We start from the raw sequence: 27,112 nt of genomic DNA on the forward strand, positions 1-27,112 counted from the left end.
TCTAGCGCTTAGAAAAAATCACAACGTACACTATATGTGCATGAAACAAGTATACTGTTATTAATAAAACAAAATAATAAATCATTTATACTTTGCAGTAACTTCCAGTAATGGATTTTGGAACTTGGCCATACATTCAAATAGATAATGTATTATGATTGATTTTTATACCTTGTGAATAAGCTTACTGGGTAAAATATGAGGAAATAATAAGCTATACTGTAAAACTACCAATGTGCTGATTGAAACAAAAATATGAAAGGTGACATGTCCAGCACGTACGCCCTTCCATAACAGGAGATAGTGACCAACACCGCCATTTCAAACATAAGTATGTTAGTACGCAGGGGCGTATCCAGGATATATTTGGGGTGGGTAGGGTGTAGAAGTACCAAAAAGTGGACCTTTTCCCCTCGTCTTTTACTTAATATATTTGCTTACATACAAAAAGTGGACTTAATCCCCTACTAATTGAAAGTGACCCCTTTCTTATTTTTGCTTTATAATTTGGACATTCTAAGGTATACTTTTTAACATGTGGATGCATCGCAACACCACATCACCCCTGGCTACGCCCCTGTTAGTATATATACTATTAGTATTTAACATATCTTGTAGCAAGCGGCCAGCATTTTGTCATGTTTCGCCCCCCTAAAATCGTGATAGAAGAAAAAATGCAATAATTGCCCGTGCATCTTTCTTTTTAGCCACAAAAAAACACCATGTTTTGGGGCCCAAATGGGCTTAAATCGAACAATCTCGCGATTCCCGCGGAATAGTCCATCAAAGAGCAATATTCACCTTCTTTTGAAGCTACAACAGTCTGTAATTTAAAATATTTTGCTCGCAAAGTCTCAAAAAAAAACCAAAAAAAAAAACCGAACAAAATATTCTTCTACTGCCACTGAATATAATTATATTGCTTTTTAAATATCGGTATTTTTTCGCACTAGGCCTCTGCTGCATTGTAATATTTCTGTGTATAATAGTAATACAATAGGAAACCTTGCCACGGGATTCCTGAAATAGGGTTGGTCCGTCGGATTGTTGTGTATTATTTGATCTTAGAAGAGTGGTTGAGAGTTGTCAATAAAATCATAGCATTTTCGTCAATTAACAGCCTGCTTCGACTATATTTATAAATACGCACATGACCACCTCCGCGCTGCCATAACAACATGTAGACAGTAAGTCTCGAAGTCACCTTCTTCATGGCGGGTTTTCTTTCAACGCGAGACTGCAGCAAAATTGTCTATTTTGTTCAACTTTTTGATTATATTGTAAACGTTTCGATAAATATTTTTTCCGTCTGCAGATACTTACTAATTCATAATGTTGTTTTTGATAACATATTACAAATTTGGAATCCCTATGTGTCATAATTTTGCTATTCAATTTTAATTAACATACTTAAATGTGATGATATTTATCTAAATTTAATGGCATGAGGATTTTTGCGCTTGCTGGTCTTGGTAAATTGGTATACCGTGCCCATGTGTCACGTGCGTATTTATAAATTCGTATAGTCGAAGGTAGCTGCTTAAAAATAAAATAAAAAGATATTTGAAAGTTTTCAGAACTTAAGGTCGGTACAGAAGAATGTTTTTGCCAATTTTAAAAACTTCAGGTGGTTCGGGCCCGCAGGACAAGGTTTCTAGCTTAATTTTATTGATGCATAATTAATATAAAATGCAACAGACGTCCCTCTTATTAACTTTGTTGCGTTCCCTGCAAAGGAGAAAGAAAAAGAAATTAAAAACAATTATAGAAGGGAAAACATTCAAAACAAATCCCAAAACAGATTTTCCTTTTTTTCCGACTCTGAACATTCAATCTGTTCGTGGACCATTTAGTTTCAGAAATTTTGTCCCTTTCAGCCTTCATCTTCTTTGTTGGGAAGAACACAATGTAAAACTCTCAATACGTGTTATGCCCGTCCCTTTTATCGATCATATCTTGGTGCAAACTCGTTTTGCAATGGATGTAGAATATTCGATGCAACATGTTTGCGTTATTTGTCCTATTCCCATTCTATTTCCAATATTTAACTTCTAACGAATTTTTGATGACGTAAAATCAGTAATATATTTCCACCCGACATTCGATATAACATAATCAATTTTCCGTCAACACACATTCATTAGAAGATAAAATTATAAAATTAAATGTTGGTATTTATACAGCGCCTTTCACATGTACACATGTACCAAAGCTGTCGTTAGAATATGTCAGCTGCCATACAATACTCAAGGCATGCTCACTCCTTTGGGTGGTGCTCAATATTCACAACAGCTCCCCATTTCACCCCTGGGTGTTTTGTGCTGCTCATGATACAGGAAAGGTTGTGTCTTTTTGTGCTCCCAGAAAAATTCATTATTTCTTATGCATCATACTTATTTTCAACTCAAAAATTGGATCCTGGTGTGGATTAATATCATCTGAAACCCGGGGAGCTGCTTTTTGGACATTGTATTGGATTCTGGTTGGAGAAATTTCAGTGCCATTTTATCCACCATATTTGGCACTTATAGTCTTCCAAATTCAGCAGACTTGCTAAGTGTTGTACTATGTTAAGCTTACATCATCATATGGACATTAACAGGTCGGTGATTCCTTTTACTTGTCTCTTAAATAAAGACACCGGAAGAGTGTACCAGTACCATTTTGATTATCTGAAGAGGATTGGAGTCTGACTCTACACCAAATTGCAGCCTGGACTTCTAAAAATTTTCCCGCCAAATATTAACAATAGGCGGCCATATTGAATTTTTGTGGAACTGGGTGTAATTTTACGTAGCCTTCATCACTTCATACCTGTACTGGCATGCAGTGCATTGTCAATGTTTGGAACTGATTACAAACCATCATAATTATGGATATTCTTTTCCGATTTGCCTTGAGTGTCTCCTCACTCTACTACGTGTAGGTCATATGTGTATCCCCTACATGCTCTACCAATCTACCATTTGAGACCTTTGAGAACAATGCTTCTTTCAATAATGAGCCACAGTTTGACAAAGCCCAAGATAGCTTTAACCACCAGTTATCACTGGCTCATTATACTAGATCCAAAGAGCATAACTATCAGGCCAGGGGCTTGATGAAGTCCAACTTAAATGGTTTACGCACACATCAAACAATCATATTAATTCTTATCCTAAGTGGTGTTGAGCCCAACCCAGGCCCAGAGTATCTGTGTGGAATTTGTGATCACGAAGTTGAAGATGGGCATGTAGCCATACAATGTGACACCTGTGATGTTTGGTATCATAAAGACTGTGCCATTATCTCAGGCCAAATTTACCAGCTGTATGTGTGTCATCTAAATTTGTCTTGGCTCTGCAACAAATGTGGAATGCCCAACATTGGTTCTGCATTCTTCAACAGTGATCAGTTTTCTAGTCATAATTCCTTTGAAGCATTAACTGACGAATCTGAACTTAATATAAGTAGCAATTTTGTTCCTCAAGACACTTCTACTCCAACAAAATCTAATGATCGTAGATCCAAACCGTCACCGAAAACAAAGAAACGTAGCTTGCCAAAGCTGAAAACAATGGTGATCAATTGCGATGGATTGAAAGGTGAAAAGGGAAGACTGTCTTTTCAAGCAGTTGTGAAAGAACATAATCCGGATGTCATCATAGGTTGCGAGTCTAAATTAGGCTCAACAATTCCAACATACTCAATTTTCCCAGAAGGGTATAATGTCACCCGTAAAGATAGGAATGAAGCAGGCGGAGGGGTCTTTCTTGCTGTGAAAGATTGTTTTGTCTCGGTGGATATGCCCGAGTTAGATACCCCTTGTGAAATATTGTGGTCATCTATGGAATTTGTCAATGCCGGGAAGATCTACATTGGTAGTTTTTACCATCCACCTAAAAGTGGATCTGAACCTTTCGACCATTTATTTGACAGCTTAGCCAAGATTATGAACAAGAACAATGGAAGTCACACAAATATCTTATTATGTGGTGACTTTAACCTTCCTGATATAAATTGGGATCTTGGTGTGACCAAAGTTGGAAGCCCACGCAAAAAGCTGCATGATGGGTTCCTCGACTTCCTCACCGAAACAGGGTTGACCCAGCTGAACAGACTGATTACAAGACCCCGTTCTCAAAATGTTTTAGACTTGGTGTGTACAACAAACCCAAATATCGTGAACAATATTAGAGTTGCTTCCGGCATCAGTGATCACGATATACTAATCTTTGAAATCAATCTGGCACCTAAACGGCAAAACAAATGACCACATAAGGTATTCAACTTTAAGAAAGCAGACACAGAAAATCTAAAGAACATACTTGAACAGAATTCTACTGAGTTTTTCCAGAGTAAGCCAGACACAAGAACAGTCAATGAAAACTGGAATATGTTTAAAACCTTTTTGTTGGAAGCTATGGAAAAGTCTGTCCCCCATCATATGTCCAAGGGGAAACCATCCCACCCCTGGATAAACCATCATATAATCAAGCATATGAGGAAACGGGACAAATTATACAGTGCTGCAAGAAAATCCAAATCTGAGAGACTCTGGAGCTCTTACAAGAAACAGCGTAATCATGTAACCAAATTACTCCGTGAATCGTACCATCACTACATGGAAGAAATCTTAGGGCCTAGTCTTGATACCAGCCCGAAAACATTTTGGTCATTTATAAGATCACTGAGGCGGGAAGCTGTTGGCATACCTACCTTGGTAGTTGATGGAGAGTCTTTTACATCTGACAAATCAAAAGCGGAGGCGCTAAATAGACAGTTTTCATCGGTTTTTACGCATGAAGACCTGACATCCGTACCTGACAAGGGCCCTCACCATTCTCCAGCATAGATGACTTAGACATCGAACTGGCTGGAGTGATTAAACAACTGGCGCAGTTAAACACATCTAAAGCTGGGGGACCTGATAGCATTCCTGCCAGACTTCTTCATGACTATGCCACTGAGATAGGTCCAATGTTGCATTATATCTTTCGGCAATCGTATGCGACTGGCCAGCTTCCAGATGACTGGAGGAAAGCTCATGTGAGTGGGATATACAAAAAGGGTACCAAATCCAATCCAGCAAATTACAGGCCAATCAGTTTGACCTGTATCTCATGCAAGATAATGGAGCATATTGTTCTATCACACATGTCCAAACATCTCTCTGCAAATGACATCATAGTAGACAACCAGCATGGCTTCCGGGGAAAAAAAGATCCTGCGAGACGCAACTTATCGAGGCAGTTCATGACTGGGCAGAATGCTTGAATAGAAGTGGGCAAATGGATGTTCTGTTGCTGGACTTTAGTAAGGCCTTTGATAAGGTCCCTCATCATAGATTGGCCACAAAGTTAGACCATTATGGCATCAGGGGAAGAACACTCAAATGGATACAAGGCTTCTTGTCAGATCGCAAACAGTCTGTTAACATCAATGGTCAGTGCTCAGCTTGGGCCCCAGTACAATCAGGGGTCCCACAAGGATCTGTCCTTGGTCCTACACTCTTCTTGATTTATATTAATGATATTGCAAGTGGGATAAAGTCCAACATCAGATTATTCGCCGATGATAGCATCCTATACCGAGAAATCCTGGGACCTGAAGATCATCAGATATTACAGCAAGATCTGCAAGCTGCTTCTTTGCATGGGCTGACAGTTGGCAAATGGCCTTCAATGCATCAAAATGTCAACATCTCACCATCACCCGTAAAAGCAGCAGTCTGTCTTCAATCACTCTGTAGCTGAACAAGTCATCCAAAAGTTGCTAGTCACAAATATCTCAGAGTCACCATTTCCAGTGATTTGACTTTCAAAGAGCACATTGCTAACATTCGATCTAAGGCAGTGAGTACCCTTGGCATCATCCGAAGAAATCTTGGACCATGCTCACAGAAGGTGAAACTAAAGGCTTACCAAAGTTTAGTAACACCTCAGCTTGAATATGCTGCATCAGCATGGAGCCCATATACATCTAGGGACATCAAGTCATTGGAAACAGTCCAGCGCCAAGCAGCCCGATTTATGTGTGGAAACTTTGATAGGCGGGCTAGCGTCACACCACTACTTCACCAGTTAGATCTGGACCTTCTTAAAACAAGGAGACTGTTCATTCAGTGTTCAATGTTCCACAAAATACATCATGGACTCATAAATGTCAACTTTCCACCCATCATCAAACTGCATCCAACCGTTGGGAGATTAACCCACCATCTCCGGTATCAGCCCATCCGAGCATCTCAGGACACTTACAAGTATTCTTTCTTCATTCGCACGATACCAATTTGGAACTGCCTGCCTGTGGAAGCTGTAACATCAACATCAGTCCAAGCCTTCCAGTCAGCAGCACTCGCTGCAGTTAGAGCTTTACAGCCTTCTGCAGTCCACCAGGTTCTCTAAGCATCTAGAGTTCATTTTTACTCGCACATCTTGTACATATCCTGCACTATTGGCACATCTGCACCTGTGTTTTGAGCAGCACATTTCTCCTTGGACAAGCTATCTGCTTTATTTAGGAGCATAAAGACTGAAGACTGAAGACTGGGTGGAGAGAGGCAAGTAAGGTAAAACGCCTTGCCTAAGAGCACAACACAATGGCACCACCGCAGCTCGAACTCGCAATCCACCGATTACAAGGCAGAGCCCGTACCGCTGCACCAACGATACTTGTTGAACGAATATTCGATGTCGAAATTATATGTGCAAAGTTGATTTTACAATAGACGCTATTTGTGCTGCACTCGCTCTAGAAATATTTTATGATGTGTAACCGGTACGCGTATCGATTGTAGTTTATAGTTATACCTACCATTGAAGCCTATTTTTCTGGCCCTATGCAGGATGTCTGCCCCTCCTGTGGTTGGTACTGATTGGCAGGACATGGGTGACATTCGCCATTACTTTCAAAGGTATTCACATCACAAGCAACTGCAAAACAAAGCATTTATTTGTATAATTAAAGTTTTTCACCAGCAGAAGCCTACACAGAAATTTTACATTTTGTGATCCTTAGGACCAGACGAATAATTTGATATGTTTTTGAGTGAATCTGATCCTACAGGAATAACTGTAGGTTCTTTTTAAGGCTGATGGAGCTCAAATACAGTTTGGCAGACGATATATTCGTATTCAGCATGCCCGAATTAACAAAAGTAAGTTGGTTAGCAGCTTAAATAAGCATTTATTCCAGTCTATTTTCTATATAAATACAGCCAAAAATGAGACTTACTACATGTCAACGTAGACGCAGCTTTTGAATACCCTCCAGGACACGTCTGTACTATCTCGCTGCTCTCTAATGGGCTGCCATTCACAGGTATGGACGCGATGGACATGCCTCCGACGTAGGCATTGAAGGTGCCATCTTGTATTTCCCTGGATATCTTCTGTGTTATATAGGATATTGCTTCCACGTCGTCGGCGATATCGTCGTTGGTAGCTGTTTCGTTGATATCTACTTTCACAGTAAAACAAACCCTCATGTTGAACTCATGTGTTGCTTCCTGGCGCTTGCGACGACGACGACGGCGGCGACGGTCAGATTCCATATTTTCTTGGCAGGAAATGTCGACGTCCTGAACGACGCATTTGTCTTGACATGTTTCGCCGAAAAATGTTGAAGTCAAATACGTATCAACTCCGGCTCGAATACGTTGTATGAGCTCCACGTCAGTGCAGTTATCAGCACTGTCAAATTGAGCATCATTGGTCTGCTGGATGTCCTTTCCTGGTGTGGTTACTAATAGCAGAGAAAAAATATTTGTTTTATAAATAACATAATTATCTTTAACATTTTTAGGCCAAACCTAATCAATCCGCTCGTATGCTACCATTTCGAAGTCAAAAAAAATGTCTACTTCTAAAATATTTGAGACCCGCTCTAATCAATCTACCCTTTATACATGTAATTATATTGAACAATTCTTATTTCGCAAATTAGCTCATTTTAATTCACCTGTATGTGGGTGCTTTCTGTCAGTCCCAATGAGAATATTCCTTTTTACTTCCTTTGGCCATATCAAAGTGTGTGTTTCTTATGACTACTTGTGCACAAATTGTGCAACTTTACAGTTTTTGCCAAAAAAGACCGGCACTAGTTTACATTTTAAGAGCGTGCACAGCGTAAACACGGAAGTGGGGTTCTGATTGGCTGATTCAATCGTCTGACAATCATAGCAACAGACTTATAATCTGATTGGCCGATTGTGCGTTAAATCGTTGGTTGGCGCAGATCGGCGCCCTTGAAGTGAACACAAAGCTCCACGTATGTCGCTCATTAACAGGGCGCTCGCGTTAATCTGAGCAAGGGCCTGCCGTTCTTCTCTGAAACCCAGTGTAATTTACCCTTCCTTACCTTTGCATGCGATTGTTGGTGGCATTGGAGGCACCCATACTTCATTGGTACAGACGTATTGAGAACCCTCAATCTTTCTGACGTCTTTTCCTCCATTACATCGTACATTGCAAATAGATCCGCGTAGATTACAAGACCAAAAACCATTTTGGGGTATTGGTCGCGATGGGCAGGTTTGATCTTGAACAAAGAAGACATTGAAAATGGTCTAAGATTAAAGCTTTTCAACAACAACAATATGGTATAATATTTTGATTGTTTTCACATTTCTTCAACTATACTAGAGACATGGCTAATTACAGGGCAATTGTAATTCAGTTATTTAAATTATGTTAACCCAACCCACCTTTTGGACTAAAAATAGTGCAAGTAATGGCAATAGAGAAGGGAATTAACTGTTTTACTCATGAGGCTGTTACTTAGCTATGAGCGTAGGGAATAAAAGCAGCTAATTTTAGAGACATCATCCGTAGACCTACTTATTAAAACTTGTCTTCATACTCTTATCACAGCATTTCCAGTGTTAAGTTGTAAATGTAAGGGAATTTCATGCGATTTATGATTCAATGGTCCAGGCTTAATGACAGCTTTGACATTGACTGCGTAAGGCTGCGATCACATAGAAGTATATTGTATACGGTATTCGCTAAACGCATACCGTTTTAAGATGCAGTTCTTTCAGTCCTTTGAAGTAAGGAAATGTCCTTCCCTGTTGGGAAAACCTTTAACCCGCCGTGTCCCAGCTGGTTACATATTACTTGAAAGCAAGCTGAAACCCATTCCTATTGGGTCTTATATCGAGAATAAGAGGATTATGGCAGGCCAAGGGGTCCAAAAGCGTGGAACTGCTACGCGTAGCTTCTTTCTCGTTACGAGCAGCTGTTTGACCAATCAAAATAGTCAAATTTAATCACGTGGTTGGGTCGTTAGCTGCGCGTAGTATAGTGCTAGGTATCCTCTTTCACAATTATTATCTTAATTTACGGAATTAGCATAGATAACGAGCGGGTAAGGAGGCCAAATCACAGCACGTGTCAAGAGAACATGTTGCTAATATGCCTGGCTAAAATGACACAAAGCATATTTATTTAGTGTTTCCAAGTTTACACCGTGTTTAACAGCAAGTAACTTTATACTCGGGCTGTATTAGCGGTGCAGGGGATATGAAGGTCAAACAACAACTACTACTGATGTAAAGCGCTGTGTAAAGATATTGCAGGGAAAGCGATATCACATGCCACTGCGTAAATATGGAGAGAGTAAAATGGGTCATCATTTTTTTCGGAAGGGGGTTCCTAAATTTACAAAAGTCGGCGTCAATAAAATTGCGGCAATCACTATTTCGGCATCAAAATGTTATGACCCCGACTCCCACCACCGATACACCTTACCCCCTAGACAGGCTAAAATTGTATTGAAATCAGTCTTTTTGAATACAATAAACACATTATCTGTAGTCATCTTGTGACTCCCTACATTTTGTCATTATCAATTTATGACCCCTCCCCCTTATTTTTTTCTTTCCAAAAATGTATGACCCCCTATATTTGGGATCCCCTTCCGAAGAAAATGATAGCCCCCTAAATATAGAACAATCATCAATCTGTTCAGATATTTCTTTAAGGGGGTACTACACCCCTGGCCAATTTTGTGCCTATTTTTGCATTTTTCTCAAAAATGATAGCGCATTGGTGACAAGTAAGATATGTATATAATAGGGGCAAGGACTACGACTACTGCACTGAAAATTCAGCAACTCAAGGCAAGTAGTTATTGATTTATTGTTCAAATATTGGTTTTCCCTCATTTTGGACTGTAACTCCACAACTGTTGTCTGTGCTGAAATAAAATTTCCAGTGCAGTAGTTGTAGTCCTTGCCCCTATAATATACATATCTTACTTGTCACTAATGCGCTATAATTTTTGAGAAAAATGCAAAAATAGGCACAAAATTGGGAAGGGGTGTAGTACCCCCTTAATAGCACCTATACCATTTTTTGCTGATATACTACAGATATTTTCATTTACAAAAATTAACAAAGTAATATTTGTGAGAGAGGATGTTTACATCAGCTCCACGTGTTTAAAACCGCGAATCTGATTGGTTAATAAGCTGCACGTAACGAGAAAGAAGCTACGCGTAGCAGTTCCACGCTTTTGGACCCCTTGGCTTGCCATAGAGGATCATTATATAAAGCTTACCCTTTCCTAGACAGTAAGGTTCTTGGTCCCATGACCAATATGTGTGCTCTATCACAGAGTCATAATCACATGTGGCTTGACTACTTCCTCGTAGCACTGTCCTGTCTTCGCATACTATCTTACAGCTACTCCCATACTGGTTAGAACACGGGTATCTTGTATCTACTCGTGCATGAGCTGGTAATGGTGGAACGACTGGCTCACAAGTTTTGACTTTAAATGAAAATAAGAATGTGACCGTTTGTTATATATGACGATTGCCTTTTTGGCATGAAACTCAGAGTCCTATTCTCGAAGGTCTGTTCTATCTAAAATATGTCATATGTGTTTACAAACTACTAAATGATCAAACTGTATACTATTTTGATGCACACTAGTACTGCAGCTAAAAATGGCAAACCTCAAAAACCGCACCTCTAAAACTGATTACTCAATATTTAAAAAATTGTGATGTCACATCACAATTTTTGCATGTGCTTTTGAGATTTGCTCACGCCCTTTCCTGGTTTTTGTTTGTCTTTTGTTTGTTAATAAGCAACAATCAAGTGCATGGAACAATTGATGATAATATAGGCAAACATCAGTAGCGATGGCGGCAGCATGAGGGGTGCAAATCTGAAAATTTGCCGAAAAGCTGGCATTTTTGTCAAAAATAATGGGATTTTTGGTTATTTTTTGTTCTGACCGGGGAAGCTACGGGTGTGTGCGTGTTTGTTTGTTTAATTGTTTGTTTGTTTTAAATGTTATTCACGTAGAAACTCAACAACGACCCATGATAATCGGAGAGGGTTACAGCTCGCACTACCCCTATTCCCACTCTACGCCAAGCTGGCACAAGGCCAATTTCTACAAACTTTTACGTCTTTCAGGAAATTCCTATTCGTTTAAAGACATGCGTCTTGACAATCCTTTCTGGATGGTACAATATTTGCTCTAGCCTTTTGGGAAACGAGAATTTTTGATGTCTACCATGAGAATTATGCTCAATTAGTAACGGCACTTATAATCTCTTTGAAATGTAAGGTATAATTGTTCTCAATTAGTGACATCATAGTGTTTTATGTTAATTTTGTCTTCCATGGGTGTCCATTCTTTCACGAGAATGTGATCTAATAAATAACTCTCAATTAGTATATTACTATGATATGAAAAAATATCTTCCTTTTCCTTGTTGTTGGTTTAGATCACCCCTGCTGATGAAATGGTTCTACCCCAAATTTCGTACAAGCATCACACACCGTGATTTCATTGAGACAGTATATCACACTGGACAGATGGATTTATGTGGTTTATAGTGGAAGCCATGTTAGGTGCACAAATTGGCACCATTAGACTTTGTGGGAGCACGTGTGGCCGAGTGGATAAGGCGCCCGACTCATAATCCATAGGTTGCGCGTTCGAGCCCCGCTCGTGCCAACGTGTTGTGCCCTTGGGCAAGGCACTTTATCCTCATTGCCTACTGGGGGATGGGTTGGGTTGGATTGGATGTTTGTATAGTTGTTTGTTTCAATGTTTGCAATATTGGCGCTGATTAAGCTGCTGCCTGCAAATTGCATTGTGTCTGTTTAGGTGTGTTTAATGTTCAATTCTAGCAATTTGACCTGCGGGTCACCATTAGAGTTTGAAATAAAACCTTCCTTTTTTTTTTTTTAAGAGGGGGATTAGTAAGTTGGGGTCGGGCAATTTTTTATTCTTTCTCCGCCAAAATGCGGCAAGATGCAATTATACACTGTTAGGTGTTGGTGGGGAAAGTGTATAAGTGGGGAAGTTTTTTTTTTCAAAACTTCCTAACCCCACCCTTGAAGTTTAATGATGCGTCCCTAATACCGTAAAAAAGATATTGGACAATGATCCTCCTTAATTAAATTTACCTTGACATACTGGTGCAAGGGATGTAAAATCAGTTACGTTCCACGTTCCGTCCTCGAGACACAAGATTGTTACACTGATACTGGTCATTTCATAGCCTTCTTGGCATTGAAGTGTACAACTACTCCCAAAACTATTTGAATCGGTGCACTGTAAAAACACACCTGGCAGACTGTTGAATGTTTCTGTAAAACTGCACTGGGTAACTGAATTAAACGAAGGAGAATCATACATTGATATGATGTCAATGGGTAGCTGAATCAAACAACAATAGGGAGTCATTGATTTTGATATTATTAAGAATATACTATTCGTTACAAAAACAGGCATGACAATTGCTGGGGCTTGAGCTTGATATTATTTTGTTTCTTTGTTTGCTCTTGTTGTTATTTTGACAGCAACTTGCCGTTTTTAATAGGCATGTTTTACAGATAATATTCCATTCAAAATAATATAAATCGCGAGTACTATATGTGACACGATCTGGTCCATGGGGGCCAAAGGAGGTATTTTTGAAAATTGACTTACTGTAATTATTGCATTACACATACAATAGGCTATCATTTACTGAAAACCCCAAAGGTCTAGCATACTTGGTTCTAAAGTTATGAAGTGTTTTGATGCCTACTTTCTTATGTTTATTATTGTTTTTCTTACTTCACATTTTTTACCTTTATCTCAGTTTCAAATTTGCCGCCTTTGGCCCCAATGGGCCAGATCGTATAACAGTTCTGGCATACTTAAGGTATTGTTGGTCGAAGCAGCTAAAACAATTCGATTTTCATTATCTAAATCAATAGGCCTATATTATTGAAAAATAACACTTTGATGTTTTCCAAAAGTTCATTCTACAAATCACATACTTTAAAAACTTGCTTGATTTATTGTTGTTAATGAGTTGTGCCCTCTTTACAACATAACTCGAGAACCACAGGACCTACAAAAGTATGTCTGTGATATTTAAATTTTTTTACACACTTGCTATGAAATGATTAATGCAATTATTGCCAAAGCTCACTACCAATCGCAATATTCCGTGCACTGTCCAATCACAACAATTTAAAATAGTTGCTGAGCTTCATACATTAGGTTTATCAGCTTTGTACATTAAGTATGTTAAGGCTATCACGACTTTTTCTTCATTATGTCCAAATATCAGGCATGACTTTGTCTTTTTCAAATTCACTGCTGTACACAAGGAAATCCGTGAAGCAATCCACATTAGGAGAGACCCGCAGCTCAAATTCAACACCTCGCAAGGGTACGAACTACCTCCAGTGTACATGTACAACTGAAATCAGTGAAACCAACTGGGAACTCTAGTAGAAGATCTTCTAGAAACACTGATCTCAGCAGCATGTCACACACCATTACCCACTGAGGAAGGAAAAAGTAGGTTCTAAAATATTTGGGAAAATAACCGGGTTGAGTGCAGTTAAATGTTTTAATCTTTCTACTTCTAATAACGAAGTGATTTGATACTATGGATTCTAGCAATTTGACCTGCGGGTCACCATTAGAGTTTGCAATAAAACCTTCCTTCCGGATGGTAAGATAGTAATGCAAACCCTGTGTCACCGTTTTGTCAAGTGAAAAGGTTTCCCGCAATTTGGCGCAAATATTTATCTGCTAATAGGGATGCACTTTGTATTGCCAAGATTTGCTTGACGACACTTACCCACACATTGGCTTACACTGTTTGCACCAGTCTCAATGGTGCCCGTATTATCTGGACATGATGTGCATTCAGTTTGACCCGATTCAGTTTGGTATGAGTTGACTTCACATTCCAAGCAAGGAGTTAGACCAGTGTTGGACCAAAATCCCGGTAAACATTGCTCTGATTTCAACAGAAATATAAAATTCATTTTTAATACGTTAGATGCACGTCCTTTACGTTTTTTACCAATTTTTCATGCCATCGTCAGTTTTTGTTCCCAAAAGAATCTCTATGAATGATTACCCGTTTATAGTCGTGTTCACATTTTGAGTTACATCCGGCTTAAACTTACGATAACACGGTCATGCATCCAATCTGCCTAAGTGATCTTCGAATATTCAAACGAATACGAACCTTTACAATCCGATTGAAATTGTGAGCCCTCTTGAGCTGTACTTTGTCCTGCTGGGCAGGCTAAGCATCCCGTCGCCATCTGATCAGGCTGGTAAGAACCACGTGAGCAAGCAGTGCACGGAACGACACCAGTTGATGAAATCTCCCCAGGTAAACACACATCTGTGATTACAATGGTCGGAACGTGAAAGGAGACCGGAATATATTAAGTATGTGACAATAATCATGATAATGTAGATATTTTGAAGGTGTTGATTTCTTGTCAAAGGTAATTATGTTAATACATCACATGGTACAACAACTCATCTTACATCGAAACATTTTAGGTTTCAGTAATTGCCAAAACGCAACAACTCTACGGGAAATGACGGGATTCAATGCATGGTGACTCATGCTTCTTTCTATCTTTTTTCTTTTTTGTTAATAACAAAATCATCTTTCTTTCCAGTATTTTAGTGGGCAAGGGCAAATTTCGTCCCCATTTGTTAAGTTTTTTGTCCCGTTTTAAGTCATTTTAAGGATACTTTAACTTTAACCGTCGACATTTTATCCCTATTATTTTTTTGAAGGGGGGGGGGGGCAACCCCGATTCCCCTGGCTCCGCCCCTGTTCTTGACGGAATAGAGTTTCTTTGTATGATATTACATATCGCCCACGGATTAACAAAGGTATAAGGCCCAGGGTATATTCAAGCAAGATATCACAAAAGCAATATAACTAACTACCTTCGCAATTATCTTGTGACTGGTATCCACTTTGAACAGTGCTCTGACCATCTGGACATAGAATACACTCAGTGCTTCTTGTGAGAGGTTGGTAAGACCCTGCTGAGCAACTGGAGCATGGTGCTAAGCCTGTTGTAGAATACTGTCCGGGGTGACATATCGCTAAATGAACCCAAAACAAACAAAAAGAAAAGATAAGCTTATAATATACAAATCATTTTATCCACTTTTAAACAAATTTACAAAACCTGTTAGATATATCCTAGCCATAAGCTGCCATACAACTAAAATGATTGGTAAATGTCCCATCTAGCATAATACATGTAACATGGGCATTATTGGGCTTCTCTGAACTTCGAGGGTGTATTTATTATAGATGAGTCTAATTCTGGGTAATCTTATCTATACTACAAGCTCCTTACTCTTGCAATCCGTTATATCTTGAGAGCCAGTGCGGAGAGTTGACATTCCTTCTGGGCAAAGTTTGCACTGTATTTGAGCTTTCTCGTCTTGGTATGTCCCGATTGGGCATCCTTCACATCCACCATTTACATTGTACGTTCCTAGAAAACAGGCAGCTACATACAAAGTGCAAAGTCATAAGAAAAGATTCAACAGAAATGTACATAATGAAGATATATCACTAGAAACAATACATGTTTGATCATACACCAAGCCGGGACAACAATATACTATTTACCCCACTGAATGTGGCTGATAACCTATAATGCAATGCATTGAGGATAAACTCACTCTGATATAATTTATGTAAACCAGCCATGAATCTTAAAATGTTGAATAACCTCTGACTTACGCGGACTTGACCAATTTTGTGGTTCATTGGTGCAGTATATGCACGAACCTTAGTACTGATTTATCGAATATTGAGATACTTACTGCAGAGTACAGATTCAGTGGCTTCTACGTATCCAGGATCACATTCTGGACACACTTCTTCATCCCAATAATTCATAGGATAACCATCCTGTTGTCGGGTATTTATCTGCATACCATTAACGTTAGGAACTAGTTGATCATTTTCCGCCATTACGTACAACTCATCCATCATATCATACAAATTATCAACCGCGTCCCATGATGCATCAGCCATATCGGTGGCTGGGTCTGGGTTAAAGGTCATTGTGAGTTCAACAGATACAGTAAATTCAAATAGACTATTTCTTTTCATCTGTGTCGCCTTGTTTCCTTTTTGCCGCGTTGTGTGACGAAGTTGAGCATCTAAGCGCTTCTGATTTTTTATGGACGTTTTTCCAGACGTTTTCCAATTGATATTATTCTCGGCACTTCGTCGCCGCCTTGTGCTTCCGCAAAATACTTCAACATTATTTACGCCACAATTCCCCTCATTACCGGTACAATATTCCGTTGCATACATTGAACTGAGAATGAGGGATTCAAAGTTTGTCTCTATTTCTTGTATGGTGTTCTCGTCAGTGCAGGGTGCATCGGAATAGTAATAAAGATCGACAGAGCCGAGAAAATTTGTTGGTCTTCTAGTGCCTTTATGAAAAAGAAATAATATAATGTTGAGTGACTTTTTTATATTTTATATTTTATTTTTTTAGGCAGTAACGGCATGAAAATATCAGATTATATAGACTGCTGACAAGTTTCCACCCAGTATTAATATCCTTGGTATAGTTGACCCGGTGCCTGATACTAGGGATATGCGCAGGGAGAGCATTCAACACGCGAGCAGTAGATAGTACAACATAATTATATCACGCGCAATATCATATTCTTAAGACAGAGTGCGAGTGTAACATATTCTTTGATCATACGAAAAAAGCAAGTAGTTTATCATGCAAAAATAGCAAAAATATAAATTTTACTACTATTATTATTATCAGACTGATTTGGTAGGAATAAATTAAATTTTAATGATGTGACCCCGACTGACCCGAGTGTGATGCCTAGCGAAATGCATGCGCGCTCAATGAAAATTGTACTCTTCAATTCCGGGTATTCCAAAGACACTGTGCAACACGGGGATTACTGAAAAGAATAGTTAGGTCTACACGGTGGCTCCTATTTGTAACAATGGTTCCTTCACATAGGCGACGGAAGCGGAAGGGAATCGAAGAATAATTAACTCTAACAAGGAACATGCTTTATTGCCATCGGAAGGCAGAGAAGGAACGAAAAAGGAGAGAAGATGAAGAAAGATTTCACTTGGCACCCCGGGAATGGACCATGGGACCCCTCGGGTGCCACGCACACGATCACCGGGGGAGTCGCTTGCCCGACCAGCGGCTTGGTGCCCATAAATGACTTACGGCGATTGCGCAATGCCATCACGTGGAATGCATGCATGCGCAGTGGTTTTCCTTGTAAGATTTTTAGGTGTTAGTGTTAAAGCAATGTTTGGGGCCGAAATAGGGTAAATTGTAAATTTGGTACATCAAACACCACAATTCACCTTCATTTTTGGCGAATATAGTCTGAAATTGAAAAAATTTCTGTGGGAAATGTCCCAGTAAACACCGGCACAAAATATGCTCCCCTCCCATTTTAATGCTTCCGCCGCAACTCTTTCGTCGATTCTGCAAAACACTTTAACATATTCTACCCCGCAATTCCTCCTCATCGTCAATACCAATTAGGAGCACCGAACATCCCTTTTAAAAATGGTATTCGCTGTCGTAGTGCACGTTAGTAACCATTGGTTACTGCTCCAAGCCTGGGCTCATACACCTGTTCCGAATTTTGATATGCCATAGGTTTTGTGTTGTGATCATTTCGATCAGTGGTTCGTAACAAAGAAAGCGTGATCCAGTTGGCCTAGCAACGGTCATATTGTAACGTGCACTACGACAGCGAATTGTGTCACTAGTGGCTTACTTTCACAATCAGGTACCATGTAGTTGGGATTCAGCCATGCTGCGTTTCGGCACACGTATGGTTGTTGGAAATCGTCATTACGACTCACACTTCTTGGGATATCAAAACCAACTCGACAGTTGATATAACAAAATCTTACATTGCCTGTGGTATCACAAACCATAGATCCGTTATTTGGAACATCGAGAGATTCACATTGTACAACTGAAAATATATAAATGCATATAAAAATTAAAATCATTAGTTTACGAGTGTGTAGAATATTATTGTACCGCCTTATAAACTAAGATTAGTTTGCGTCTGACGTCAGGACAAAGGCGGGCGTGATTGGTTGCTGACCTGCGCAGTACGGCATTTTCGGTCTGGTTGACATTGCATCAACTTGGGCTTTGTGACTACTGGTACTGATAATAAGCATAACACGATATCTAACAACAATAACTTGTTTTTACAAGAGGGTAAACACTGTTTCAACGACATCTAACATTGAAAAATAATAGAAATCAAAATAATTCCACTGGTGGAAATCGATGGCTACCTTCACAGTTGTAGTTTGTATTATCCCAAGTTCCATCTGGTAGACAAGTAGAAGTGTTTGTTCCAGTACCATAGAATCCACTCCTGCAATACCATTGACAAATATCACCGACCTCATCCGTGCCATCAGGTGGTTTATTGCAGCCAGTATGATATGATGGATGGGTTTCTACCAATGAGGCACATGTTATCTCTGCAAAAGACGAAATTAGACAAAATTCGAAATGATTACCACGCCTTCTCTGACAGCGTCTTTAAAGGTTGTACAGCGGCGCTCGACATCCATATTCCAGTATGCAGCTTTGTATGTAGCCAACACAAAATTGAGGGGGCACCGTAATTCTGTCTTCATGTTTGGTGCTTTAAAATAAAGAAGTCGAAGGTCATCATATTAAATGTTGACATTTTGGTCATTTGCAGATTCAGCCTTGTATGATATCTTTTCAGCAGTGGCGTAGCCAGGAGCAAAGGCAGACCATTTTTGTCAAAGTTTGCCACCTTGAAAGTGACCTTGTCACCCTATGATAATATCGTTCTTCAAAGTACCCACTTTTCCATAGAAAACTGTTAACTGTGTAATAGGGACATGGTGGTTTTGAACCTAAAGCAGTGGCATGGGATGCCAGTGTGATATAAACGTCACCAAAGATGCGAGTAGATATATCATTTTGTAATGCCGATTATTAAGCAATTTCCAAATAACACTTACAAATCATTTCAGATCCTTCGTCTGTTTCTTCGCGCCAGATGTTAAAGATAGAACTTTCAGTCCTCTCTGGGTCTTTTGGAGGAATATATTTGCATTGTGATACCAGTTACGTGACATACATATTAATTGTATGTACCCTTATATTCACATGCTATACGGTCTTCAAGATATGATTTGAAAGGATTTCCGGGACTTTCAGTGAATACGCGTAGTTTCGATTACTTGTTGACACCCAATCTGTCGGCAGGCTATAGTCCTAGCACACCAAAAACCGTGACCTAAAATTGGCACTTGTTATTTATGCTACACAAACTCTACGTATATTTGAAATATCAGAACCTTTCAAAAGAGGAAGCTATGATCCAGATTCTAGGTATGATACTGCCATCATCACCATCGTGAGTAGCTTCTGAGTGAATGTTCTTAGTCATCTAGCAGTTTCAAACAGAGTTTTGGAATAAAATCAAATACTTGAACTTACTTTTTGCAACTTTGCGACGTTGCATCTACAACCACCAGACTTCATCAGGCAACTGTCCCGCTGGACTGGTCAACGTCGCAAAGTTGCAAAATTTAAGTTCCAGAATTTGATTTAATTCCAAAATTCTCTAATAATATTACTACTATCTTATTAATTCTGTAGACGACTTTAATATTTTAAAAGCAACATGCATATAACCTTCGCAAATAAAGTCCTGATTGTTCCACGTTCCACCATTGTCAGCAAGACACGTTGATGTATCTGAGCCAACACCACGATATCCAGACGCACAGCTCCACTGGCATGACGACCCATATGAGTACCCATTGCATTCAATGATAGTCGGAATGGTTGCGGTCAAAGGTGAGCACGTAATTGCTGTAAGGAAAAAATAATATGTATCGATAATGAAATCATAGAAGTTCTCTCAACAACATACACACTTACTTGATAGTTCAGCACCACAGCCATGGAACTTTCTATCTTTTTTCTCATGATGATGGGGTTGTAGACTGGGGTAGGCAGTTGCGTCACTTGTCCTGAGTTTTTAGCCCACGGTGGTGGCGTAACTGAATTTTGACGTCCGCCTCATTGAAAGTATGTACTTCTGACTTCAGATGAGAGGAATCTCTGTGATCAGTGAAGCGCTAGTCATGGCAATCTGTTTTCTATTAAACGTAATGAGAAGAGCCGATTTGCCATCACATTTCTCTGCGAGTTCTGAACCCAGGGAGGCAGCGTAACAGAACATATGCGTCATTGAAATTATATCCCTCTGACTTCAGTTGAGAGGAATTTCTGTGTTCAGTGAAACTTTATCGTAGTGGGCAATCAGTTTCACAAATTATGAGAAGAACACGTTTAAAAGGCCTTTCTCTTTACGAAAACACTTATGTATGTTTCTGCGAAACACCCTTTTGGATGAAAGAATCTAATTTATTTGACCAACGACCTTTGAAATTATTATTTTTGGACTAAGAAGAACCTTTAGGGATTACAAACCTTTGGATAAATAATTTTTCCGAACAAATCAACTTTCTGGGTAAGGGCCGAACTTTATTTTTCGGGCAAACGACACTTTGGATTTAAAAACGTTCGTACATATGTTCCTGTAGTGCAAAAAAACATTTTGAACTGGCATTCATACTAAAGTAATTTGAACAGATTGGAACAACTACAAAAATATTCAAAATATCAGTACGATATTCATGTATTACTTACTTACCTTCACAAGTGAAATCTGTGTAATCCCATGTACCATCCGGTTGACAAGTTGAAACACCTGAACCGCCGCTGTAAAAATAACCAGTTCTGCAGTACCATTGACAAGATGCACCGATTGGATCTGTTCCAGGAGCATTGTTACAGCCAGAATGATAGGCTGGGAAAACCTCTTGTAGAGAGTCACAGTTGATCACTGTAGGATAGAATACATGGAAGTAAAATTTAACTAGACGTGTCAACAGGTATTTGTATGTGGAATCGCACAGATGTTCCGTAAATTCGCTGCATGGCGTTTACAAGTACCTATTTTTCTCTATGTCAACGCACCAATAAATACTCGACGGTAAAACAAAGTAAAGCAAAGCAAATAATGAAAATGTTTGGTAAAAACCTAAAGAAAGAACTCTAACTTGATTCTCACGCTTACCACGTCATGAGACAAGACTTTATTTCGGAATTCAAACCAGAAAAAGACTAGCGTGACTAGTGAAATAAATGATGGCCAAGTGTTTGGAGACCTTTTGCGGGTTTGATCAGATTATTGTGTTACAACAATGAATTTCGACAATGTTGTTAAGTACTTAGCGAATGTTTCTAGTTTTAATTATTTAAGTGCAATATACAAGAAGATGTTTGAGCATTTGGTCATATTTCATGTAATTACTCACATTCACACTGGAAATCCTCATTGCTCCAGGTACCATCTCCATTGCAAACGGCTTCGTGCTCATCCCCAACACCGCGGTAGCCATTAGGGCACTGCAACTGGCAGGATGTTCCTGATGGTACTGCTTCCGTACCTGCAGTACATCCAGTGATGGAAGCTGGCGACGATACCACCAACAGAGGACACATGACACCTAATATCATGAACGATTGTGAGAAGACAAGGTCCCTACTTTGAGTTTAACTTTGACTTGTTTTACTATTATCCATTATAATAATTACAGGTACAATCATGTAAGACACAATTATGGCAAAATGGCTGCACATGACGCGGGTGGGTATATGAGTGATGTATGTGTGTGTGTGTGGGGGGGGGTGCGTGGGGGGGTGTGTGTGGGGGGCGTGAGTTTGGGGTGGGGTGGATGTGTTCTTTAAAGTGGGTGACCCAATTAAAAGCTTTCCCCTTGAGTTTTCCACCTGAGATGTGTTCCATTCCAGTGCAGTGATATGAACAAGAAAACGGTGATTTTGTGGTGTACTATCCCTTAAGGCCATGTTATAACATTTGCTGAGGAAAACGCCTTCAATATTTTTCAAAATTCTGTTTTTTGCATAATTATAATGTTCTTTATTAAACTAACATACCCTGCAAAATCAAGGCTCTAGGTGCTGTAGTTTAGTCACAATCCGAGATTTTGAATAAAACGCAGGAACCGTCGTTTTATTATTACGATGGAAAGATTAGTCGAACGCATACTTGATGTTCATAACAGTGCGTACACATGGTACATGGCGACACACATAAAGGATCGTGTCGTAGCACAACCGAATGGAGTGACACGCATTGACGACATCGGCGCTGGTAGTTAATTCCAATTTTCTATTTTTTATGGAAATGTTATAATCCGGGGTTATAATGTCTGCGACATTTCCTTTTCTATTATCCAAACCAAGCAATTTAACTCAAAGATTGTGCGTAATGGGTTCCATGTAAGGTAGAATATTTTAAAAGAACTCATTTTGTTGAATTGTATCAATCTGCCCTCTCAAGTGGCGTAGATTATTTTTTTGACATGAGGTGGGGTGGAAAAATCCTTAAAGTATAGTGAATCCAGCGCCTTTTGGAAACAATAAGTTTATGGTACATGTGTGCGAAGCACCGAAAATGTTTACCATATTGAAGCGAAAATGGTGAGATATGGTGCAAAGTGGAACAAATTCGAGCGAAGACAAGAGCGCAAATATTGACACTTTTGAGGCTAACATGGGCAAATATAAGGTTAATGTGGTCAGAAACCCAAATGCAAACGTCAACATTGAGGGATGATTGCATGGACCATCCCCCCATTATCAAAATATTGGGGGCCCGATCCAATCGTAAGTAAAAATATTGGTAACATGAGTGGAAATAATAAACATAATAATATAATTACATAATGTTTTGCTTACGATTGCAAATAATATCTTGTCCGCTCCATGCACCTGAACATCCAGATCCAACTTGCATCAGACAAAAACGGCGAGCATTGTCACTTAGGCTGTACCCATCGTCGCAAGCAACCTCACATACACTACCAATACTTGTAGAACAAGTATTTGACGTTACAATGTAACCATTGGCTGGAGGACGTAAGGAAGGACACTGTGTGGCTGAAATATAAATAAATTTGATAGAAATAAAGTGACATGACGGATAAAGGTTCAAGTAGTATAAAAGAATGAAAGAACTATAAAGACTATTTAAGACTAGAAAGAAAAGAAAAGAAAAGAAAAGAAAAGAAAATTCACTAACGTGTGCATGCAGGTTGGTTGGGATTCCAAGACCCCTGGTTGTCACAAAGAAGTTCATTGTCCCCATCTAGACACCAGCCAGCATCACAAGAAAACGAGCAGGTTGTGCCATATTTGAATTCCTGATCATTACAAGTCATCGTTTGGTGTTCTACGTCATTTGGTCTATCACACCTGTTTACTGCAGCACAACAGCAACAAGAAATGAAAACGGTTTTCAAAAGATAAATAATAATTGTAAATTGAATGGCATGTTCACACCTGGTACTTATTCTGAAATCATGAATTACATTACTACAACACACGTACATAATATATGCGTGGTTTCAATTTCTTGCGCAACTATGAATGACTAATTTTGAACAGGACTATAGTTAGACGGGCATAAAACATCGCAACTTCTTAACATTGTCTTGAGTTATTGAGAAATATGTGACGTGTCATGTCAAAAGCAGACACTTTTGGGCAGGATCGTAAATGGAGAAATAGCCAACAATCTGCCCGGGTTGATTTTTTCACAATTTGGGTTTGTTGCGAATTTCTGATGTTATTAATGTTAAAAATATTGTCTGATAGTTTCAGACCGGAATATAACTGGCATCTTGTATTTTTTGAGACATTTTTCAAGGTAATTCCTACTCTCAACATTGTCAATAATATTTTTAAAGGCCGATATCTCAATTTCCAATTTTATATTACCATAACTTACCATAGAACTCATTATCTTCGCTTAGGAATGTCCGATTTCATTGGGGAATGTGGCGTTATGGAGCAAAATATCTCTATATTTAAGATATTTAAAAACCTCAACATATTTTATAACCTGCCCAAAAGTGTCTGATTTTGACATGACACGTCACATATATCCTATAGAGTGCATTGTCCCTAAAGAAGAGGGCAAAGCAGTGACGTGCCTACGGTGGAAAGGCAGGAGCGATTTCCTCCAGTCGTCATAGGGGCACAGGAGGCATGTGCCCCCAAAATCGATTTGAAAATTTAGAAAAGCCCATAGGAAATTTGCCGAAAAACGGCTTGTGCCTCCCATCAGGTCCGATGCCCCCCTCCCACAACTCAAAGAAAAAAGGAAAACAAATATTCCTTGTTCTTAGTACTGTTTGAATACGCACACACTCGGTAAACACCTTGATTTGGGTAGCCTATATAATATTGTAAAATTGCACATTTTCGCGCGCTTCGAGCGCATTGAGCTCAATGTATCAACTTAGTATGAAACATGAAACACCCTGCATATAATATCATACTTCTCACCCGTGACTGTGACCGTAAAGGAGCAGTAGCTCCTGTGACCAGTTGGATCACGAGCTTCGTAAGAAATAATATGTCTTCCTTCTGTAAAGGTTGACCCGGGTGGCTGTGAAGACGTTAAGCGTACCGTTGCTGTTCCAGAGTTGTCGCGTGCCTGAAAGTAAATCATGTAGCATTAATAAAATGCTCATTAAAAAGCAAGCCACTGCGCCGGTATCTATAAGAAATTGATGCAGGTGTAAGGCTGTGAGTTTCAAAATAAGGGGCTTTCGGTGGAAGAAGAAAATGTACAAAAATGCCTGTTTTGGGTGAGAATTAGACAGTCTTGTCTGGTTGTGAAACCCCACATTTTGTCTTAACCCAGAATTATAGTCCATGATGTTTTTTGGTGTTTTCTATATCTTTAGGCCTACTGATTCGGAATCTGTGTAGTGCAACGTGGCACCCAGTTTGAAATAAATGTCTCCAAAATGACCCCATGGGGATATACAGGGATCAAAAAATTGATCGGGACAGAACCCGGTTCCGGCACTACGTGTAATCGTGGGTATTCATGCTTGTCGGCGAACTTTGAAAAGACCCCCTATTACATCTCATTCGTGAAGTTTTCAGGATAAAATCTCCATTTTGAGCGATTTCGCAGTATTATTAACAATTTGTTCGAATTGGTATAATCATAGGAGCATAGGCACTCAACAAATATTCTGCGTTCATTTGCTGATGAAGGTCTATAGCACAATATCAGATATAACTATACTTACAACTGGGGTTCTCCATTGTACAACAGTAGAAGATAAGAGTCGATCTGCTTTCTTCGTGATTGAAATAGGACATGTAATAGTCGGTGCTTGTATATCTGTAAATACAAATTGTAAAAAAAATGTGACCAGCTTAAAAAAAAAAAAAACGGAACAAGTCGCCCGACATGCTTTTGAGTTGCAGGCCTTTCAAGATGACATTTCAATAAAAAAGATTGAAATTTTGGAATTTATTCTCAATTTCATGGTATTTGACTGTGGGACTAAGTGGACTTTCAAATCTCTGAAAGTACTTATTAAAAAGAGGTTTATTTAATCAATAAATAACAATTGAACTATGATATTCCCTATTCAATCCCGTGTAATGCAGGAAACTAACTGTCGCATTACTCAGAATAGCAATTTCGCAAAAATATCAAGGTATCATTTACTAAATTATCGACAACTTAAAAAGTATTGATGCTATTTATATAATTTTGGTATCATTTTTAAGCTTATTGTCTAGTGCTTACATTTGTATGCAAATCATGAAATGTAAAAAATGCGACTTATTCTGGTTTTGTCAGAGCGGATCACAAATTATATATACAAGTAATGTTTTTGTTCGAAAAGGCCGGTAGTAGAAATGTGCTGTCTGTTTGCTTTTTTGTTTGTTTAGGTCTCTTGTTTGTTTGCTTCTAATTACATAATTTTACAGAATATATATTTACCGCAACATCTGGGATTAATACTACCAGGTTTCCAATCTCCGCAATCACATGTAAAACAGTAGTTTGTCCCTGAACATTTTGCAAAACCATTGGAACAAGAGTAAACACATCGACTCCCGTGCTTGTAACCGTCAGAGCAGCTGCGCGAACCGAAACTTATACTAGGTAAACCAGGGCAATCTGTAAAGAAATATAAACGCCATTTTTGGAAATAACTCGATCTGATGACGAGGAGGAGACAATAATTTATCCCGTCATTCGATGGTTGAATTTGCATAAAAAACTTCCATTAGGTGATATTAAAATGGAAACTATTCCATTGAAGTGTAAGTCCAACAAATTCTTATACAACAGATTTTTACCTATATTTTTGCAACAAAATTGGTGAAAATACGGGTAACTAGCAAATTTCCCAGAGACAAATGGGCTCTGTAAAACTACTATGAACGTGAGCTGCAACTTTTTGACATTTCTATTGAATTCTCGAAGTATTTGTAAATTATGTAATTCCTCCATTTGGTTTGCTATATTCTCTTAAGGGGGTACTACACCCCTGCCCAATTTTGTACCTATTTTTGCATTTTTCTCAAAAATTATAGCGCATTGGTGACAAGTAAGATATGTATATTATAGGGGCAAGGACTACAACTACTGCACTGGTAAATTTATTTCAGCACAGACAGCAGTTGTGGAGTTACAGTCAAAAATGAGGGAAACCAGTATTTGATCAATAAGTCAGTAACTACTTGCCTTGAGTTGCTGAATTTCCAGTGCAGTGGTTGTAGTCCTTGCCCCTATAATATAAATATCTTCCTTGTCACCAATGCGTTATCATTTTTGAGAAAAATGCAAAAATATGCACAAAATTGGCCAGGGGTGTTGTACCCCCTTAAAAACA

General features: G+C 39.0%; 1 protein-coding gene across 1 annotated transcript; it reads right to left on the reverse strand.

Moving 5' to 3' along the window:
* Positions 1-228: 228 nt before the first annotated feature.
* LOC140150492 (uncharacterized) lies at positions 229-26,524 on the reverse strand. The gene is made up of 21 exons (XM_072172512.1): positions 26,215-26,524; positions 25,508-25,602; positions 24,750-24,900; positions 23,482-23,661; positions 23,139-23,339; positions 21,692-21,883; positions 21,025-21,216; positions 19,998-20,177; positions 18,611-18,802; positions 18,073-18,276; positions 16,108-16,731; positions 15,633-15,788; positions 15,211-15,372; positions 14,486-14,647; positions 14,090-14,251; positions 12,414-12,617; positions 10,543-10,755; positions 8,341-8,520; positions 7,216-7,725; positions 6,796-6,914; positions 229-1,728 (listed from the first exon to the last, which is right to left on the reverse strand). The coding sequence occupies exons 1-20, from the start codon at positions 26,489-26,491 to the stop codon at positions 6,805-6,807; spliced, it is 4,347 nt and encodes a 1,448-aa protein (XP_072028613.1). The 5' UTR covers positions 26,492-26,524; the 3' UTR covers positions 229-1,728; positions 6,796-6,804.
* Between the last annotated feature and the right edge of the window lie 588 nt (positions 26,525-27,112).

This window comes from Amphiura filiformis, chromosome 4, assembly GCF_039555335.1.
Source record: "Amphiura filiformis chromosome 4, Afil_fr2py, whole genome shotgun sequence".
Taxonomy (NCBI): domain Eukaryota; kingdom Metazoa; phylum Echinodermata; class Ophiuroidea; order Amphilepidida; family Amphiuridae; genus Amphiura; species Amphiura filiformis.

Coding starts and splice junctions, on each gene's coding strand:
- LOC140150492 (XM_072172512.1), bottom strand. CDS start 26,491: ATGCAAATTCAACCATCGAATGACGGGATAAATTATTGTCTCCTCCTC. Junction 23,662..24,749: donor CTTTACGGTCACAGTCACGG/GTGAGAAGTATG, acceptor GTTGTGCTGCAG/TAAACAGGTGTGATAGACCA. Junction 6,915..7,215: donor TGCGTCTACGTTGACATGTA/GTAAGTCTCATT, acceptor TTTGTTTTGCAG/TTGCTTGTGATGTGAATACC.